This window comes from Aspergillus wentii, assembly GCF_001890725.1.
Source record: "Aspergillus wentii DTO 134E9 unplaced genomic scaffold ASPWEscaffold_1, whole genome shotgun sequence".
Classification (NCBI taxonomy): domain Eukaryota; kingdom Fungi; phylum Ascomycota; class Eurotiomycetes; order Eurotiales; family Aspergillaceae; genus Aspergillus; species Aspergillus wentii.
This window is the reverse complement of record NW_024467832.1, coordinates 3,207,529-3,227,651: the sequence shown is the minus strand read 5'-3', so window position 1 is coordinate 3,227,651 and position 20,123 is coordinate 3,207,529. Positions and strand designations below refer to the sequence as shown.

The 20,123-nt window shown below is 47.8% G+C and overlaps 8 protein-coding genes across 8 annotated transcripts; 4 read left to right on the top strand and 4 right to left on the bottom strand.

Moving 5' to 3' along the window:
* The first annotated feature begins 215 nt into the window (after positions 1–215).
* On the top strand, positions 216–2,346 carry ASPWEDRAFT_254320 (putative MFS myo-inositol transporter). Its single transcript, XM_040832730.1, has 2 exons — positions 216–761; positions 821–2,346. The coding sequence occupies exons 1-2, from the start codon at positions 454–456 to the stop codon at positions 1,950–1,952; spliced, it is 1,440 nt and encodes a 479-aa protein (XP_040694932.1). The 5' UTR covers positions 216–453; the 3' UTR covers positions 1,953–2,346.
* Positions 2,307–3,375, bottom strand: ASPWEDRAFT_179010 (uncharacterized protein; the record flags this gene model as incomplete). The annotated part of the gene is made up of 3 exons (XM_040831781.1): positions 2,307–2,735; positions 2,802–3,257; positions 3,333–3,375. 3 exons carry the CDS (start codon positions 3,373–3,375, stop codon positions 2,386–2,388), a joined length of 849 nt encoding a protein of 282 aa, XP_040694931.1. The 3' UTR covers positions 2,307–2,385.
* A 1,552-nt stretch (positions 3,376–4,927) lies between these two features.
* On the top strand, positions 4,928–6,491 carry ASPWEDRAFT_23360 (uncharacterized protein; the record flags this gene model as incomplete). The annotated part of the gene is made up of 5 exons (XM_040832470.1): positions 4,928–4,987; positions 5,038–5,472; positions 5,528–5,804; positions 5,884–5,978; positions 6,036–6,491. 5 exons carry the CDS (start codon positions 4,928–4,930, stop codon positions 6,489–6,491), a joined length of 1,323 nt encoding a protein of 440 aa, XP_040694930.1.
* Positions 6,492–6,665: 174 nt separating this feature from the next.
* Positions 6,666–7,986, bottom strand: sec13 (GTPase-activating protein SEC13; the record flags this gene model as incomplete). The annotated part of the gene is made up of 6 exons (XM_040830129.1): positions 6,666–6,990; positions 7,066–7,475; positions 7,573–7,603; positions 7,663–7,778; positions 7,869–7,913; positions 7,972–7,986. 6 exons carry the CDS (start codon positions 7,984–7,986, stop codon positions 6,666–6,668), a joined length of 942 nt encoding a protein of 313 aa, XP_040694929.1.
* A 451-nt stretch (positions 7,987–8,437) lies between these two features.
* Positions 8,438–9,857, top strand: pex20. Its single transcript, XM_040834085.1, has 3 exons — positions 8,438–8,600; positions 8,658–9,513; positions 9,563–9,857. Exons 1-2 carry the CDS (start codon positions 8,487–8,489, stop codon positions 9,474–9,476), a joined length of 933 nt encoding a protein of 310 aa, XP_040694928.1. The 5' UTR covers positions 8,438–8,486; the 3' UTR covers positions 9,477–9,513; positions 9,563–9,857.
* A 482-nt stretch (positions 9,858–10,339) lies between these two features.
* ASPWEDRAFT_23357 (uncharacterized protein) lies at positions 10,340–11,676 on the top strand (the record flags this gene model as incomplete). Its single annotated transcript, XM_040832469.1, has 3 exons — positions 10,340–10,457; positions 10,844–11,400; positions 11,644–11,676. The coding sequence occupies 3 exons, from the start codon at positions 10,340–10,342 to the stop codon at positions 11,674–11,676; spliced, it is 708 nt and encodes a 235-aa protein (XP_040694927.1).
* An 873-nt stretch (positions 11,677–12,549) lies between these two features.
* On the bottom strand, positions 12,550–14,458 carry ASPWEDRAFT_167280 (putative RSC complex subunit Sfh1; the record flags this gene model as incomplete). Its single annotated transcript, XM_040830128.1, has 4 exons — positions 12,550–12,648; positions 12,708–12,792; positions 12,859–14,055; positions 14,115–14,458. 4 exons carry the CDS (start codon positions 14,456–14,458, stop codon positions 12,550–12,552), a joined length of 1,725 nt encoding a protein of 574 aa, XP_040694926.1.
* A 913-nt stretch (positions 14,459–15,371) lies between these two features.
* ASPWEDRAFT_47868 (uncharacterized protein) lies at positions 15,372–20,070 on the bottom strand (the record flags this gene model as incomplete). Its single annotated transcript, XM_040837022.1, has 10 exons — positions 15,372–15,392; positions 15,443–15,707; positions 15,767–16,116; positions 16,190–16,325; positions 16,386–16,422; positions 16,505–17,068; positions 17,822–18,914; positions 18,968–19,180; positions 19,231–19,846; positions 19,943–20,070. The coding sequence occupies 10 exons, from the start codon at positions 20,068–20,070 to the stop codon at positions 15,372–15,374; spliced, it is 3,423 nt and encodes a 1,140-aa protein (XP_040694925.1).
* Between the last annotated feature and the right edge of the window lie 53 nt (positions 20,071–20,123).

The window sequence follows — 20,123 nt, the reverse complement described above, 5'->3', positions numbered from 1 at the left end:
TACAAAATTAAGGAGAGAAAGATCGGTTATTGCTTCAAAGGATTTTGTTCTCCGTCGCGTTATCTGGAGTGGGTCGCGTGCCAAGTGGCTGGCTTACTCCATAAATACCCCAGCTTCCGCTGTCAGACATGACCAGAGGCACTACTGACTACCACAGGTGCCTGTAGATGATTTCAAAACTATAGATGCATCTACAGAAGAGCTGAATTTACAAGCTATGAACCCTAGAGTTGAGAATGTGCAATCGGGCCCTAGTGCCCCTTTGCTCGCCCCAGATCGGGTGGTCCTTGATCAGGACCAGGGGGACACTGATCCAATCCATTCGGAGACTGGATACTCAGGTGGCTGGTTCATCTGGGCCTTGACATTTTCTGCAGGTATCAGTGGACTTCTATTTGGCTATGAGTATGTAATCGATGCATCCCTTGCGATGATCTTGACTAATGTTCTGAGATGCTCATTAGCACCGGCGTCATTTCATCAACTCTCGTATCTATCGGCTCCGATCTCTCCAACCGCACCCTCACCACCTTGGACAAAAGTTTGATCACATCCTGTACAAGCCTGTTTGCTCTGATAGCAAGCCCGTTGGCTGGACTCTTGGCGGATAAACTCGGTCGGAGGAGAGTGATTCTCGTTGCAGATGCTCTTTTTGCCCTGGGGGCAATATGGCAGGCCGCCACGAATGAAGTATGGGGCATGATTGCCGGACGGAGCATTGTTGGCTTGGCGGTTGGCAGTGCCAGTTTGGTGACACCATTGTAGGTCACTACACTTGGCTGGAAATGGATGTGGGGTGCTGATTCACTGGTCTTTACAGGTATATCTCTGAGTTGGCGCCATCCCATGCTAGGGGAAGACTTGTGGTCATCCTCAGCTTGTTCATTACGGGTGGTCAGGTTGTAGCATACGTTACCGGCTGGCTGTTTTCCTCTACAACCGGGGGTTGGCGTTGGATAGTTGGCCTTGGGGCAGCTCCGGCGGTCTTCCAGTTTGTCATATTGATTGCTCTACCTGAGACCCCACGATGGCTGGTTCAAGCGGGGCTTGAAGCGGAAGCAACAGCTGTACTGTCCAAGACCTACCAGGGCTACCCTGATAGTGAGTGGGCTGCGAAACAGGTCCTGCGTGATATTCAACGGGAGGTTGCAGAAGAGGAAGAAGAACTCGGCAGCAATAAAACCGGTAACGACGCGCAGTGGTTCCATAATGTTTCGCGACGTGCTCGGGACCTCTTTCACATTGGTGGGAATAAAAGGGCACTGACAATCGCAGCGTTCCTTCAGCTCCTGCAACAAGCTGCGGGATTCAACTCATTGATGTACTTCTCAGCGACCATCTTCACGATGCTTTCCTTCTCCTCACCGACGCTTACGTCGCTCTCGGTAGCTATGACCAACTTTCTCTTTACGCTTGTTGCGTTTGCCTTGATTGACCGAATCGGTCGGCGCCGTATCCTTCTCTATTCGATACCGGTCATGGCACTTTCACTAATCGCCTGCGCCTTGGCCTTCTCGTCTTTGGATATGTCAAAAATGCTATCGGAAACCCAGACGAGGGCAGAGAGCGATGGTTCTTTCCATCCAATTGCAATTCTCATCTGTTTAACGGTATACACTGCATCATACGCATTTGGACTGGGCAATGTGCCCTGGCAACAGTCTGAGTTGTTCCCACTAAATGTACGCTCTATTGGATCGGCACTCGCCACCGCGACGAACTGGGGTTCAAATACTATAGTGGCACTCACCTTTCTGCCCATGATGGAATGGCTATCACCTAGCTGGACATTCACTGTGTATGCAGTCATATGTGTAGCCGGGTGGTTCGTTGTGTGGGCAATATATCCCGAGATGAGCGGTCTCAGTCTAGAAGAAGTTAAAGGGCTTCTGGCGGACGGCTGGGGGGTCAGAGAGAGTTTGGCAAGAAGACACAACCGCCAAACGAGATAGATTAAATGGACAGAAGCCCAGGGAACGAAGATGAATTCCCAGGAGATGGTAGTAATCAGATATATACCCCCAGACGCGCTCAATCTTCTGTCGAAAATATCAACCGCGAAAAGCTTTCAGGATTCAGGACATCAATATATACCCATCTGCTTGATTGGAGAAGGCTGCAACCGTCACGCCTGAGCGGTAGGTGGTACATGTTCATTTTCTTTAAATCGCTGCATGATACTATCCAAAAAGTGTGGCTAATTAGAGTACCCTTGGTAGCTTTCCACATTTTAAATAGAACATGACACGAGGAGACCTATTTGACACCCTCCAATTTGGTCTGGCCATCTGTTATTGAGGCCCAGTCCTGGCATGAAGTAAGATTTCACAGCTTAAACACCTGAGCAAGGCATGGGGGACATACATGGGCGACAACCATTCCAAACTACAAAGCGCCTGTCATGGTTATCGTCATCACCTGTTTCTGTTTATCATCACACCATTCTTGTTGCTCTCTGAAGTAGAAATTGTCGCCAGAGACCTCCACTGCACGACCGTATAATTCAGATGCAGGGATCTTGATCCCCGTGCAATCGACCATGTCCTCGCCATCTACCATCTGGAGAGTGGCATCGAGCACTACTTCCATTGGTATGATGAGTTCATCAGGAAACAGCTTCCAAGCTTCGTCGTCCATGATGCCAGTACGGACTGTCCCCGGACAGAGCGCGTTAACACGAATACCGTCCAGCACAAAGAATGGGGCAATGGAGCGCATGAAGCCAAGGACACCATCTATTCATTGGAAATAAATTAGCACGAAGACATCCCCAGCATTGGGGGCGGATGATTGGGGCGTACGCTTGGTTGCCGCGTATATCGGCGTAATACCGGAAGGATAGAATGAACCGGAACTGCCTGTGAGGAGCAAGCTGGCCCCCTTTCCACCTCCTGGCGACTGGCGGAAATAATGGAGAGCTAAGTGGCTGGTGTATATAACGCCGTTGAAATTGATCTCCGCTGTTTTCACACTCGGCTCGGGGGGGATTTCCCCCGCAGGATGTCTGGTATAGAAGTCCAACCCCCCAGAGATGCCTGCGTTGGCAAAAACAAAATCCAGACGGCCATGCTTGTTGTAGACTGTGTCGAACGCATTTGCAAGATCGCCATACTGCGCTACGTCTACCCTGTAGAATGTCATGTTGGAATGCTCTGCGACTGCTTGGCGACCTCGTTCTTCGTTTGTTCCGAGTATGTTTATTTGCCAGTCAAGGCGTTGAGACAAGGCTCTGGCGACGGCAAGACCGATGCCGTTGGCTATATAGCACTTTACAATCAACACTGCTTTTTGTCTCGGAAAATAAGACGCGTACGTCTGAACAGAGGACTTACTCCCGCCGGTGATGATTGCGACCTTGGTCACGGGCTTGGTCATTATGCTTATGGGTCGATCGGATATAGGCAATTAATCTCCTGCTAAGAATAATGGAGAACAAGGGATATCAATCGATTCTTTGGCGCCTCTATTTTCGCACCGAATACATAGCGGTCTATGGAGCTTCCCGTGGTACATTGTTGCTTTAAAAGAATCTGCATCTGGCTATCCACCATCAGTGGGTCCGTTGGCAAGATGAGAGCTGAAATGACCTGAGAAGTTGGCAAAAACAAAAAAAAAAAAAAAAAAAGGCAGCCGAATTATTCAGTATTATTAATCGCGACGTCAATTTCCTCTTCTTAGTCTTACTGGTCAAATGCGTGGGCTGGGATCTACTAGTTCAACGATACTAGTTCTTGTGCGCCATGTGTTTGAATCATGGAATGTGAGATTGGATAGCCCTAATGAATCATTGCATCAAAGCCTCAGACAACTCAATGGGTTTGAGAACGCAGAGGCACTGTCATTTCAGGGGGGTTCTGTTCATAGCTATCTCCGGTAGTTGAAGTGGTTCAATGGTTCCATGGTCCTATCTAAACGGTTGTGGGATTGAGTGGATAAAAAATGGTCAGAGCATCCATCAGATAGTCAGTCCAGAATTAAAGGATCGCCATCATGACTTCGGAATCAAGAGTCAATTGAAATGAGGGGTTTTTCTGTTGAACTTTGAAGAGTAGGGGTGGAGTTTCTGACTTGTCTTCGATTGACAGCTGAGATGCCCCAAGCCACCGCAGATCTTAGTCTGTTATCACTTCTCGCTTCATGAGTCGGTATGACTGCTCATTTTGATCGGCAATGTGCCTATCTATGTACATATCTGAACCGATCACCTTTCAGCATCGTGGGCTGTCAAGCCTACCTATGCTGTCATATTCAAGTGTCGTCGCTTTATGTCCCTCGGATATGCAAATAATATTTGGGGCGTGCATGATTTTATTTAAGACACGTGGATCAGAGACGCTATTCTTGTTTCGGATTAGTCCATCAGTCATCATCGATTCATTTCGTCAACACCATGGTTTCATTTCAAACTCGTCTGATGGATACAGTGTATACAGTGTCTCATATAAATCCAATTTGCGAGACAAGAGAGAGAGAGAGAAAGTCAAGTCGTCTATAAGGCTATGGCTAGGTTTCTATTGAATATGATTTACTATTATGAGAATATTTCAATGGCATCAAATAATGCGTCTCCTTACATCATCTCTGTACCTACTACCTAGGCACACACTTGTGACACAAAATACAAAGGGCTTAAAGCCAGAAAGGATTATCAGGTGACGCATAGCAAATGCCGACCGAAGCGTATATTTCATACGTGGCTACAATAAACATGACCTTGAACAATCAACCACTGACTTATTTGAGAGACAAGAAATCCGCAGACAGATAGCCAGCTTTTCGTCTCTCGGCTGCTTTTCAGAGGGGGCTATGAAACCCATTTCAGCATGCACAAAAACTAGAGGACGCTTACAAAATACACAAGTTTCAAGCCTCTCAAGAGCTTCACTCACACAAGATAGAATATCAACCAGGAAAACGAATGTCAAAAATGAATAGGCAATTACTGACAGATGAAGCCAGCAACCCTTTTGCAAGATTGCCAACAGAGGTACCATCAAGCAATCTTTATTTTCTAATATATGTAATTAATTTCGACAGGTCATCCAGTATATTGCCTATCTCCTCCCGAGTGATGACGATGTCGCGAAATTCTCCAGCGCCTGCACTTTTCTGGCCGCCAAAGTTTTACCATCTGAATCTTCTATTTGGCGTGGAAGGTTCGGGGACAAGTATGATATTCCTCGAGGCCGGTGCTCTACGGATTTGAAGATCGAGTATCAGATACGCGCCATTGTCCTTTCCCAGAAGATAAGCTTCAAGTATGGTGAAAAAGAGGAGCAAATGATATGGTTGGAAGTCATTCGAGACATGTTGCTGGAGTCCGGCATCTGTGAAAATGAACAACTTTCCTCGAAAACATTCAAGAAGATCCGCGAGGTGCTCTCGGGTGCTGACTTTCTGAATAGACCGGTCAGTGGGTATGGCAGAAAAGAACCGAGATCGCCTTCTGATTTGTTCTGCGCCGTCCAGCTGGTAAGTCAATACAAAAAGATTATAGAATGCAGAAAACATAACTCTTGAAACATAGTGTCTCACTGACCTAGCCTTGGATCCGTCTATGGTGTTTCGCTGCCTCCGAACGGACTATGACATTAGAATCGTGTATTCTTATCATGCTGATATCATTGAATCCCTGGTCAGCATCGAGAAGTTGAACATGGCAAATATATTGCACATCCGTAATTTCTGGCTGCGTCATTTCCTGAATCCAGACGAGGCAACTTTCTGTGACTCTTTTACAAAGTTGCCCGAATGCCACAGGCCCAAAACACGGAAGAACCTCGCCGAGAAGAGTACGAAGCTCAGTATGTTGTGGTTGGGATATTATTGTTAGTGGCAGCACTTATTCTATTGTAGCATAATCTTGCAATCTGACATATACAGCATGCATCCATCCATATCCTGGCACGCTGAGCTGTCTTGAGACCCGCCAGACATGTGCTGACTTAGACTCACATTGGACTCAGGTTGAACCCATGGTACGTATTCAGCGGACGTTCTTGCAACCCGAACGTGAAGCTAACATGACGCTCCAGTCACTCCAAATCAAAATAAACCAAGATCCTCAGAACTGGCCACCATTGTTTGACTCCATCATCTCTATACGCAGCGCAGACTCAAATCGTACATACTTCCGGGGCATCCAGAAAACCTATGGCATAGATGATGAGCCCGCAAACTTAGTCCGCGGTTTCACAGAACCAATTCCAGAGCCCCAGGGTGGCTTTCCTGGTTGGACCCGTATTTGCTTTGCCATTTATGATGCAGACCGCGAGCAGCTTCCCCTCATCGTGAACGAGGGAAATGACCAGGAAAACGACACACCATGGCTCCCTGACGAGGAGTGGCCGCCATTCGATTTGGCTTTTGAATTCAACTGGATCCATGGCTACGAGGGAGTACTCCTTCCTGGAGGGAGAATTATGATGGGACGTTGGATCGACATGATTGAGACGACGGCCAGGGGTCCATTCATTTTCTGGGACCTGTGAAGCTATGCATTTTTGCTTTTTAGGCATTTAACTTCGACCAGGCTTTCTCTCTCTCTCTCTCTTTTTGTCAATAGGCAAGAAACTGTTTTGTTGGAAAGAGCATGCGTTACAGGGGAATAAGCCCGACTTATCCATTATGAAAGATAGAACATAAGAAAAAAAAAAAGAAATCAACTACTCCTCAATGTCCTTAACTTTCTCCCACTGTCCCTTGAGGTTCTCCTTCCACAAGCTAACCTTGTTGTCTCCTCCGCTGACGGCAAGGATGTTTCCGCTGGGGCTCCAGCTGACCCGCCAGAGGACAGTGTCGAACTCAAGCTGTTGGCTGGTCCACTGGCCAGGGTTGGAAGCATCCGATGTCCAGATCCGAACGGTCTTATCTTGCGAAGCCGATGCGATGTACGACTTGGAGAGGATGCTGGGCGACCAAGCGACGTCACGGACCCAGTCAGAGTGGCCCTCCAATGTTTGGGTGGTGTTGTAGGTCTTGGTTTCGTGGCTGCAGGCAGTATGTCAGTAACCAAGAATACTTTGATTGAAACCCTCAATGGGAGATTGGGTAAGCTAAACGTACTTGTAATCCCAGATCTTGAGCAGGTTGTCACTGCCACCAGTGACAAATCGTCTCTGCTGGGTAGGTCCAGGGTTGGAGCTGATCAAGCTGCCCGGAGCTGCAGCAGGGGCCCAGCTGATAGAGTTAACGCCCATGCCATGAGCATGGAAGATTTGGTGAGTCCAGCTGTTGTCGCGGAACTCGAGGACGCTAACATGTCCGTCCGAGGAAGCGCAGGCAAGGAGGCATCCAGTCTCATGCGGAGCCCATGAGACCATGTTCACGGAGGCAGTGTGAAGGGAGAAATCGAAGACCTTTGTCCAAGCGCTGCCGATGGCGGGAGACGTCGCGCTTTGGTGTTGTTCGCGCCAGACAAGCACCTTTCCATCGTAGGACGAGGAGGCCAGGATTGTGCCGAATTTGGGGTGTGCCTAAAAGTCCCAAGGAGAGAAGTCAGTTATGTTCAGGAAATGCGTCGCAAGGCCAAAAAAAAAAAAAAGCATTAAGAAATGACAAACTTGTACATACCCATGCAACACACCACACTGCACCTTCATGTCTAAAGGACAGATCAGCGACCGAAGCACATCGATGTTCTGAGCATAGAGTAGCCCTCACCCCTTCAAGGTCTCAATCAACCTATGTGTCTCTCCCTCAATCTCGAATATCTTAATTGTCTTATCCGAAGAACATGTCGCCAATCTGCGGCCGTAATAATCCAGGCCAGCATCGTGCTAAGCCGAGTAACAACAGGTTAGTCACAGATATACCACAATGAGGATGGAATTAGTGTATAGCCGAGATAGGCCCTGGTGATCACGTACAATCATGTCATCGTGTCCAGAATTGGAGATAATTTGGGCAGCCGCCTAGAGTCCCGCGTGGAGATGTCAGTGAGGGGGCCACGAAGAATGAGGAACGAATAACTCGCAAACGCACCATTTTGATGGAATTTATGGACGGATGAGAAATTGTAGGGAAAGGCAAAATAACTAGTGTAGCAATTCGACGGTCTGGAATTGCCCTTGAATGAGTCTGGGGCAAGCAGTGGAGTGCCGAGTCAACAAGCCAGAGAATCCCCGAGATGGGCGCAGCAAAACACCGCCAGATTGTCCGTTTCGCTGTTAAGCCCAAGAGCCGCACCCCGATCTTATCTTATCTTGCTCAGTCATCCATCAGTCACGCCCCCCCGTACACGTGATAAGCCTCGGCTTTCGGTCGGCTTGCCCCACGGTAACTGCGCTCTCTCGTCGTCCCAATATTGTTCTTTGTCTTTTCTTTCTGGAATAACTTTTTCATCTTATTGCGAGTCTTCACTTTGCATATTACACGTCCATATCTTGCATCATTGCTGTAATTCATCGTACGCATCGTTTATTGACCTCGACACCCCCTCACTACTCGGCTTCGAATCCAGGTCTCGGCTATTGCTTTCAGCCATCATGAGTGATGCTCTGTGTGGTCCCTCAAATGCGCTTCAGAACTTCCAAAAGCACACTTCTGTCGACCGAACACTTCAGCAGGATCGGTTGACTTCGCGACAATCGCCATCTCAGGTGAGTTTCTTGATATCGCGTTGAAGGGTTACGCGGCTTGCTAAGACTGTCTATCAGGGGTTTCGATCCCAGAATCCGAGCGAAGGAATTCTTGACCCCGAGTTTGCTGCGTTTGAGTCCAACCTAGCAGGGCCATATCCGTTTCCCGAAATTCAACACGCAGGTCCCTTAGTTGCACACACTCCGCCACAGTTTTCGGTCCCCAGTACTGCAGAAAGTGCCAACTGGGCAGCGGACTTTGAAAGGTTACAGATCTCGAGATCTTCGCACCCAATCGCTCAGCAGCATGCTCCATCTGCAGCTTCGGCGTCGGCCCTGGCGCAGCAAGGATGGCAGGATGAGTTTCTGAGACAGCACCAGACTCCTGTTCAGCACCAGCAATCCTATGGTGGCGGCTTCCAGCCGTCTTTTGCACCAAGCTTTCCTTTACATGGCGCACCGATGAGTACTTTCCAACCTCCCCAAGAGACCGCAACAAACCAACAACCGGCGACAGAGACATTCGATGAATCTGCATTCGAAGCAGCATTTGAACAGGCGAGGGCGGATATGGAAACACAAGCAATCGAAGCAACACAGGCGGATGCCAACATCTCTCATGAGTCTGCTCAACAGGGGGTAACCCTTGAGCCGCAAGTCCATGAAGAGATTCGGATTGGATCAGATACTATTCCTTATGCCGACAAGGAAGATGCGCAAGCACGATCGAATGATGGGGATGAGCTTGCCAAGACTGCAGGACAGTTATTGGACAGTGTGAGCCACGATCAAAGCCAGAAGTTTAAGCAAAGCAGCTTTCTTGCCCTGATGCGACGCATTCGAGACCGAGAGGTTCATGTCGAAGGCGACGAATTTCGCGAAGTCAGTACCCCGTGATTTTCTTAGATTTCGGTCGGGTGGCGTGGCATGGCCGGTATTTTGATCTATATAAACCGGCTCTTGTCCCTACTAATGTATGACAGACTTTTCAGTCCCTTCACCCTGGCGGCAAATACTACCCCGAAGGTCAAAAACAGCAGCAGCAACCGGCATTGAGTCATTCAACCCCTGATTTGAACACTAGAATTGCATCAAATGAGACTAGTAAGTTTGGCGATATACAGAACTCTGATCTCACGCAACACCACATCAATTCGTGAAGATCCCTAGTACACCCGACTGAAGGCAACTCTTCACCAGACATCCCTCCATATGGCCCTTTGGATCGAGATACGAGACCGAATATCGTGGCCGAAGAACAGCAACGCAAAAATACCCTCGATGCTGCTGTATCCGGTGGACAGGGTGATGATGAATCGCTCTATGCGGGTTGGAATTACGGCGATCGCTGGGCGTAGTTGATGATCGACCTCTATCTATACCCAGCCATTTTTATTATTCTGTCCCCTTATTCTTTTTTGATACAAATCTACAAAGCGCGGCATTTGGATTAGAGCAGACTAACAACAGGGTATTGCAAGGCCTTGTGGGCCCCGATTTTGGTGAAACATCTGCATTGGGATTGTTTTTTGTTTATAGACAGGGGGATGACACCACCAGTTCACAACACCGGGGAAGCATTACATTCAACAGAATCAATCAAGCCAAGTCAATGAATCAATCAGTCGACTTCGTTCATTTGACCAAGGCACCAGCTATTTCATTAACATCATCATTCATTATTGTCACGTGACTTTAGTCACCCTATTGATGCATGAGAACAATATGAAAAGGGTCAATAGGGCGTCGCATTGTTGCAGATGATTGCATCCCGCCGTCGCCTCCTTACCATACTGTCTCAACTGTTTGCTCTTCTCTGTGGCCAATGGATCGGGTATATCGATATGTTGTCATCCGATGAATGTGGCTCTTGTTATTGTTGGTCTCTATTGATGCACTGTTCTTTCCCTACCGGGCTCTGGTGCTGCTCATTATTGGATTCATTCTTTTCGATTCATTGCATACTATTGTTCTTATGTATAAGTGCATCTTTACCCTGTATCATAATTAGTTGGCCACCCCCATTTTTGTACAGAAACAATCCAACCTTTTTGGTTCCAGCTCTAATTCCACTAATTCCACTCATCTCTGCTCTTTCTTGTCAATCTTCAACACTACCCTGGCCCTCACGTCGCGTCTAACAGAATCTCACTACCTTTTGCGATGCTGCCACCACCAGGCTTCTTCGTTCACCAGTCTCACAAACTAGCAGAGGCAACGGGCAATTTGCGCAATCGAGTAATCACAACTCCAGCACCCTTCAGTTCATGAAGACACCCTGAGCGACACATATATCGAAGACTATGATGAGAGTGCCTGGGCGAGTAACCCCTGCCCAATCACAATCCACATCGATGCTTCCATCAGTGTACTCGGTAATGGCAATACAATCATTATACCCTCCGTGACTAGTCCCCGGCAAGGCATACCCTCTCAACCAGAGAGAACTGAACATTCAACAACAGCAACAACTTCATCACAATCCTCTCCTTCTTTGCCGGTATCAACCTCTGCTACAACCATCCTCCAATCAACGCAGAAACAGCGCCAGACAAAACTTACCGAACTGGCCACTTCCATCATATCTGCCCTCCAAGGCTCATCTGCCCTATCACAAAACAAAGAAGACGACGGTAGCAGCCGACCTTTACCGATCGAAATCAACATCAACACCGGTGTCAAGATTGAAGGGAGCAGGAATGTGATCTGTGCCGGTACGCCGACCCGATTGCTTGATCCTAAGAGAAATGTACAAAATAACAACAAGAACGGGATGGATGGTGATAAATGCAGCGCTGAGAAGAAAAGACGAGCCCAATCTGTAGGTCTTCTTCTCTTTTCTTTCTTAGTATTAATAATCTCTTGAACCAACATTGTGTGAAATGTAGGAGCCGATTGAAACGCCAGAACCCAAGAAAGGCCGCTCGCCTTCATTGCACATGGATTAGCCTATGAATTTTCAGCTCAAAGATAATTGTCTTACTACAAAGATCACATAAAAGATTGAGTGATGACGTCTGTCCTAGCTTGATGTTTCTATGGGTTTGCAAATGGATTATTATAGATATGCGCAATGCTTTCTGGGCCGTCTGATTGATCATTTGAATTTCCTGTGATAGAATTCCGGCGTTGAGCTGCTACTATTTGTTTTTGAAATAGCCATAAGTGATAAGTACTGACAAAGTCATATATATAAAATCCTCATCATAGTTGAATGTGTTTATGCATGTGATTAGTCGATCGCCTATGCATGCTTTATAATGATAATTATACGCGAATCCGTAATATAGATTGAAACAGTAGGATTAAATACCTAATCTTTTTTTAACTCTTAAGATCTCTGATAGATAATAAAGCTATAACTAGCTTACAAGGAGAAAGTAACCCCCAGCAATAAAAGCATCCCACCCATAATTTTAACCAGCATACACATCCATAAAGGTAGAGATAATAGCAATGTTGAGATAAATGGCCAGTGCAGAAAATAAATCAAGGAAGATATTCTGAAGGGGAAAGATATAGAAGGTGGGAAGGAAAAGAACACGCAAGTGGACAATGCACTGCGCAGAGAAGAAAATCGAAGAACGATGAATTTCTTTAGGACCGCCAATAGACGGTATAATGATGAAGTAAAGACATAATGCTGGGTTAAAAAAAAAAGAAGAAATAAAATAAATGATCAAAATACGCCGGGTCCTGTCTGTTAGGGCTCATTAGAGAGAAATCATGGCGACACTCAGTCTTTTGAAAGATGTTCCAAAAATCCGAATTGTGCGGGAGGCAGATAGAATTGGCTTAACAAAAACCATAATTGTGTCGACTTTTGTAGATGTACTTTACAAAGCTGGTACTCGCTAGTTAGCTAGCATTCCAATGAGAGGCGGCGCAGACGGCGTTTTACCTATGACATGGCAATGGAAATCTCGAACGGCGAAGATAATTTGCTCGTCCACCTGCCTGAGATGGGCTATTACCGACCAACGGGTATGTCGTGACGGTGCAAGTCTCTTGACCATTCTGGAGCAACCTTGTCCCGTTCGTAGAGAAGACCGCAGTTGTGGCAGAGGGTCTAAAATAAGCATGTTAGCCAGCAAATACATGCTATGTGCAAGTCCAGGTTCTTCTTACCCTTGGACCAGCTGGACCATCTCGTACTGCCCAAACCGCAGTTCCCCATACCATACAGTTGCTGCATCTCCAGTTCTGTCGTTCCCTATACAAACAAAATGTGTTAGCAAGAACCCAAAACACGTGAAAAATAAATAGAGCGGAGACTGACCAGTCAGACAATGTGCCACCACCTCCACCATATCCAGCACCTGAGCCGGTATCCGGGGTGCCTCGCCCACCCGGTGTACCTCCCCTTCCCAAGGGACTCAGGCTGCGGAAGCGTTTCTTTCGCTTGCTTCTCTCGCCTCTGCCCAATGGAGTTTCGCTGTCGATATCGAAATAGCTACCACTTCCTTGCCGAGAAACTTCTGGCGTAATGCCTGCAGTTGAGGAGAATCTAGCCGTTTCTCGTCGTAGACGTCTGATTTGCCGCTCACGATCGCCTTCTCGCTTTTCAATTTCCTCTTTGGACAGCGTCTCAACCTTTGGTTCCCATTCGTCGCCAAGTCCTTCGGGGTCATATCGCCAACCAGCCTCGGTACCATTTGCTGCTTGGTTGTCGATTTCGTTGCCATAGCCTCCCATGCCACTAATAAGTCCGCCGCTCTCGCAAACTTCCTTCTTCAATTTCAAAGCAGCCTCATAGATACCATGTGCAATTGCACCAACCCATTCGCCGTTTAAACCCAAATCAGCGCACGTAATCTTGGCAAACTCCTCTGCCATGCCTGGAGGATGGAGTAGAGACCATTCGAACTTGTCTGTGTACAACTTGTTCTGTAAATTTATGTTGAGATTGATCATACATCGATAGGCATCATCTGGATTCAGAATGCTGTCGTTGATCAAGGGCTCCTTTGTTACTGTCACTCCAAAAGCTCTGCTGTCAGGCGTCGCGGCATTGGTTGGAACCGGAGTGGCGGACACATCCCGAGACAGCCCAGGTTGTGGCGCTTGACTTAGCTGTGTGCTCTGGAATAAGGGATGTAACGCAACGCCTGCATACTCCTCTAACTGTTGGCGTATTTGATTGCTGATCGTTATGGTGATCGCTTGTGGATTAGGCAAGTCCAAGTCGCGAACAAAGCCGACTGCAAACTCCTCCGGTGTCGCAAGAGCTTCGTGAAGGTTCCAAAGAAAAGTATCTTTAATCCGATACGCAGGCAATGGGTCTGGCCTCCGGTATCCAGGCAAGGTCGGGTTGATCCCCGGATCTATCACACCCCGTGGCATGGGAAAGGGCTCCAACGGTTGATGCGCAGGGACTTCCAAATCAATTCGAATAGGAATAAGTGTCAGAGGGAGTTGCGCTTGAATCTGTAATTGGTCGGCACAGCTAATGAGGAAAGAAAGGCTTGAGTGAGTCCTGGGTCCTATTAAAAAAAACGACAGAAGAAGGGAAAACAGAAATAAAGCAAAACGTACGCTGGTCGTAACATCCTCTTGATCATCCAATCCCGAAAAACCCCTTGAACTTCAACGGGGGCATAGATCTCTTTCCCCAGCTTGTCGGCCAACGGGACCTTGTCAACTGTCGACTCTTCCCGTCGAAGACTTCTCAGACCAGTAGGTCGTCGCGGACCCTCGCTTTCATCAAAATCATCTTCTTCATAGCCATCTTCGGCGTAATTGATTGCAGTCGTCCCTCGTTTCGTTGTTCGCGGTGTAGGTCCAACTTGAGTCTGCGGCACGACGGGCGTAAGCAACGCATTCCCATATTGGCGCACCCGCGGAGGGTACGAAGTAATATAACCTCTGAGAGGGGACATGTTGGCCGCTTAGGTCGACAAGAACATGTCCCGTTCAGGGCTTGCGAATGGGTGTTTCGATAACTTTTTTTTTGATCCGGAAGGAGAAATCGGTCGTCGTCGAAAGGGCGGGCAATTGAATTCGCGAATCCAAATAAAAGAAATTTTTTCAAGGACTGACGGCGCTGGATGAAGTCAGAAGCGTCGCAGGCTATACCTTGGCAGTTCAGACTGAATGCGATCTGATCCGAAGCAATGAAGCCAAAGCTCCCTCTGACGGTATTCGCGGTCGAGCTCCGTCCGCCTCTTGTCTTTCTGCTTTGTCGCGTTTTCCCAGCGGGAACATCCACGCTAGACCCATTTTAGCAGCACAGTCACGTGGATGAGATGCAGGGCAAACCACCAAGTATAATGGACGACTGTAGGGGATCATGTTAATTCTCTGATGAGTTCAATTGTATGATAGTGATTCTTGTGTAAAGACTTGATATGACAAATAAAGGCTACTCTTTGATTCTTTTTTTATCCCTGCAGAGATAAACAAATAGTAGTGAATCAAACTGTAGTAATAGTCGATCTTGAACAAAAGACAATAGAAAGAAGAAAATATTGCGCATATAATTTAATTACAGGTCGATGCATGGAGTCACGCCCAGCTAGTGAAGAGTGTAAAAGGATTCGACAAGCACCCGATGCTTCCAATACGCCATTCCTCTTGTCTGCAAATGGAGACTCGGAACTATTATGTTTGGGGGAAGAGGATATCGTCAACTCCGCAAAAGACAGACACAAACGAGGGGAAGAAGAAAACAATTGCCAAGTGTGGTATGATTACAACATGCTCAGAAAATGATACGCGGGGAAACAGGCGGACGGCAAAACAAAAGCGTGTAGAAAGGAAACGTAGAGAAGATAGAAGACCATCTTGAATTGGCTACCGAAGTCCGATAACACTCTGTGAAGACATTAGCTTGAGAACAGTTGCCAAAGCTCAAGAAACCTTACCATTTCAAGAGTCCACACTCTGCGGACCCAGATCTTGACTTTTCCTTCCACACCCTCCACGTCATCTAATTCGACGCCTTCCCACCAGCATCTTCTGGCGGGCTTTCGCCAGAATAGGAGGAGTTTTTGGGCCATTCCAACGGCATTGTTGTTGGTCAGATCGCCTTTGATGTCGGTGCGAAGCTTAGCCAGCGCAAGACTGCAAATCACTGCCTTGTGGGGTTCTGGGGCACGGTGACCCCATCGGTCGTCACGGTCAAACCCGCTGAAATCAATATTAGCATATGTACATCGCTTTGAGGCTTCAATGTCTAGAAGACTCACCCTGCTGTCAGCATCTCAATAAGGTGTTGTTCGGTTGAGCCGACTTCGTCACTTTTCCGAAGGCCGGAGAAAATGCCATCTTGTTTCAGCAGTGCTCTCGCAGCGGCTCGCTTAACCTCAGTCATTTCCGCTTGGTCAATATCGGGATACGGTGGTATCGCGTAGAAGTCAAGGTCCTCGCGCAGGACAATAATGCCAGCCCGGTCTTGGAGCATATCTCTGGCAGATGCCTGCATCGAGTCGGACATTTCCATTTCGGGGGACGTTGATGGAGAAGGCGAGGATGAGGGAATCGACTGAGCGACAGTACGGAAGAAGTCCAACATGTATTGAAGGGATGTAGGATCATACTGGAAATAATTTTGTCAGAGTGGCTCGGAAAATGAATATCGTATAAGAAATAGGGACTTTAGCGGAACTCACATCAACCGGATAAATATCACCTTCGTGGAAAGTACCCATATGCCCATCAGGGAGCAAGCCATTTGGGAAAAGCGACAGCAGAACGAATTCCGGCAAAGTCAATAACTCATCTCGGGAAAGAGTGAAGCGAGTTCCTCTGAGACGTACGTTAGAATTGCAATGGCACACGTATAAAAAGAAAGCATGACATCCTTACCGAAGATCAAGAGTAATATGCTCATCTCCGCTGATATCTACACCCGCAGGAAACCAGTTAGCCAAACCAATCTTCTCTAGATTCTCAGCCCCATGATCGCCATCAGTGGCTTCACGTACCTCCGAGTGTATTGATCGGTGGTCCAGCTGCCTGCTGCACCTGAGTAATGATACTCGACGCGCCTCCTGCCGCAGCCATTACGTATGTAAATGATTCGATGGGACTGTCTCCTTCCGTGTATGGTGGTGGTGGTTCTTCGTCCGAAGACTTCCCCAAGTTCTCTGGTTTCGGGTCTCGAGAAAGAGAAGCTTTGGTATCCGCGACTATGGAAGGTGAAGGCCCGGGCTCGAAAGACTCTTCGACGGGTGGCGGAGGTGCAAAAGCTGGGGCTGGGAGGGAAAGCGACCCAGACTGGCTGGTCGCAGGCTTGTGGGATCGATTGAGGTCGGTCGGAGAGGCGAAAACGAGCGAAGAAAACGGAGGCGGACGAGACGTGAATGAATTAGAGGATGAGGCTTCAGAGACCGGTGATTGCGGCGGGGGTGCGGTATAGAAGTCGTCGTCGTCCTCCGCTCGGGAGTCCGTTAAATGATGAGGCCGCGCCGTGGTAGGCGAGCCAGAAGAACTCGATTGCCGCGACAAGGTGATGGAATCCGTTTCAACTCCGTAAGGCGAATGGGTTTCTGGTCGAGGTTGGGAAGACAGTAGGGTCCAACTAGAGTGTGGTACCCAGTGATCTGAGGAATCCAGACTCTGAGTTCCCGTCCTGTTGTCGATCAGGAGCCCACGGTATTCCTAAAAGAGACTGAGCATGGAAAAAGTATTGCAGTCTAAGGGAATCACGGGATATTTATGAGCGCAGGTTCACGACTGTCGTCTCCAGAAAACGAGGTTCGATAAACCGGAAGGTAAGGGCGACAGATGAGGAGAAGGTGGGAGGTGCAGCGCTTAGGGGCGACTGTCGGCGTAGTCGCGTATGAGAGCCCAGCGGATGTTCTCCTGCTAGTAACAGTACCACTGCGCCTTGCATTAGAATAATAATGTATGATGATATAATGATCAGACAACCTGGTTTTCATGAAACCATGCATTGAACTCTCTATGATCTATTACATGCACCTCGAGTCAGATCAGATGTGCTGATTGCATACATATTGAATCATCCGAATTCTGTACCATTTTCCGATCATGGATTTGTACCTACTCCATGACTTTCAATATTTTTTCTTCCTACGAGTGATTTTCATAAAGAAAATGAGAAATATGGAAGGTATATATATTTTTGTAACCAGAAGGTAATATACCGCCCTCGACATCTTTCGATTCTCATGCATAATAGGGGTATTCACATGGTAAGACTATATTATGTGTAATACAGCGACATATGGATTTTGATCGCATCAAATTCAGTGTCTAAACGTTGCGCTCCGCAAAACTTTGGATCATGCCCTCGAGGGTAGGCTCGTACTCCTTCAAGGTCACTTCATCCCCGTTCAGGATCGTGTTGCCCTGTACGAAGACCTTGCGGGGGACCTTGTTCTTCAAGACAATTTCACGAACCTGAGTTCCCCACCACTCATTCACTGAAGTGATATCATCGTACAGCTTTTTGCCCGCCTCAACATCTGCTGTACTCTTGTAGACATGCAACTTTTGCAGGTATTTCTCCACTGCGGGTCGTCCATGGGTCAGGATCTTAGATCGGTCCAAATGGATCTCAAGATCGGACAGATCTTCCTTGCTATGAACAAGCTTGACAAAGTCATCGCCTGCGTCGAGGAATGTCCGCAAGATACTATACCGGGCTTGCATGTGAGCTTGTCCCCATTTCTGAGTCTTGGGGTCCCAAAACTCCAATGCAACTAGACCGGCACGGGCCATCTGCAAATATGAAGCAAACAAAACATCACCAGCTTCATTCGATAGGTCTTCCTTTCCGTCACCAAATCCAAAGATCTTCAAAATTTCAAAGTCGCATCCAAGCACCATAGCCACACACTCTGCGCGGCATTCCTCGTACGAGGAAGCGATAGCACCAAACACGGAGCTCCAAGTTTGACCGGGTTTATACCAGGTTGAAACGGGCTTGTTCGTGACTGGGCTCATGGGAGGGTTTGATTTATCAAAATTGTATTCCCCTGGAGCTGTCTCCTGCAGCAATTTACCCGTCCCGTGTCCAAGAAGCTCATGAATACCGACTTGCACTTCGAAAGCTGGGTCTCGGCATCTACGGTAAACATCCAAGTCCTTCTCAGAGATGAACGGAACAGGCTCATTGGGGGCCTTGGCGCTGAGCACATTGCCAAGGGAAACATTTTTGAATCCGAGGTTCTGTCGAATATCATCGTAGTTGGGCAGGTTGATACCAGCGGGAATGCCGGAAGATTGGAAGCTCAAGACCTCGAGAGACGTAAAATCAGGGCTAAGGAATGTATCCTTCTCGAAGTCCTCGCCCCAGGGAAGCTTGGGGATCATGCTTTCCGCACTGTCCACCAGCTTGCCAAAAGACCGGGTCCGTTCTAGGTTGACCTATGATAGTCAGCGATTTTGATGATGGGGAGAAACATTAAAGACAAACATACCAGAGCCACAAAACCTTCCCATTCTCCCCGAACTCCGTGGGGATCTCTGTAGGTCTCTACGAAACCGAGGTTGGTTTCAAGTGCTGGCTTTTGGTCCTTCACCCAAATGCGCTGACTTTCCTTGATCGCCTCAATAGAGCCAGCGCCAAATGACTTAGCATAGCTGTCAAGCATGCGCTTCTGGTTGTCATTGGCCGCGTTAAGACCCGCCTTCTTGACAGAGTGGGCAATTTTCGCATCTCCTCAAGATGGTCTCCGAAGACGAAGCGGATAGTCTTTCCTTTCAGGTTCCCTTCCAGCTCGAAAGAGTCGGTCTCGCCAAGGTCCCGGTCCTGTGCAGGGGGCGAAGAGACACCAGAAGCAATCAGCAGCTCAAAGTCACCAGAGGACGTCTTCCTTAGTCTTGTATTCTCCAAGGGCAGTCCCTTTTTCTCCATAAGATCCCCGATCGCTGTAATTTCATCCTTGGTGATGGACGGCGAGTCAGGGTAGTAGGTGGTCATATGGCCACCTTCCGAGTAGCCAAGGTGCATGAGAGATTGTTCATTGGTCTCGTAAATTCCACCTCCAGTCTTGCTAGCCTTCTCAAAAGCTGCCTTCGTCTCTGCTGTGGTAGAAGCTAGAGCTTCAAAGGCTGCGGCCGGCAATCGAGGAATGAACTTTGAGTCACCGAACCCTTTATAGTTACCACAGTTTCCGAGGAATTGCACGGCATATTCCAAGAAAAAGCGAAGGTGTTCATCGCTGACGCTGGCTTTCTGAGCAAGGCTAGCCCAGTCTCCATTGCAGGTATGGTAGAGAGAAATAATGAGATCGTAGATAGGTTCGGATTCGGGGGAAACTTGACGTAGTGTAATACGAGTACCTTCGAATGCAGCTCTATATTAAACAACAAAATGACTAGTTAGCATTTTGCTTCCTTAAAGCTATATACCAAGAACGGAGAATGATATAGCAAGCCTGCTGGGTGTATACCTGCTGATATAGTGTGCATATTTTCTCAGCTTAGCATCCTTGAGATTGTCAAAGTGAGACTTGATTTCCAGCCTAACCACAGAGGGAGGCGAGTCAGCCAGGTAGTGCTGCTTGACTTTTGCGTCCATCATGAGTTTATGGGGTGTGACAGTTGTTGAGGTAGAGGTGTTGAAGCTGGAAG

Coding starts and splice junctions, on each gene's coding strand:
- pex20 (XM_040834085.1), top strand. CDS start 8,487: ATGAGTGATGCTCTGTGTGGTCCCTCAAATGCGCTTCAGAACTTCCAA. Junction 8,601..8,657: donor CGCGACAATCGCCATCTCAG/GTGAGTTTCTTG, acceptor ACTGTCTATCAG/GGGTTTCGATCCCAGAATCC.
- ASPWEDRAFT_254320 (XM_040832730.1), top strand. CDS start 454: ATGCTCATTAGCACCGGCGTCATTTCATCAACTCTCGTATCTATCGGC. Junction 762..820: donor GCCAGTTTGGTGACACCATT/GTAGGTCACTAC, acceptor TGGTCTTTACAG/GTATATCTCTGAGTTGGCGC.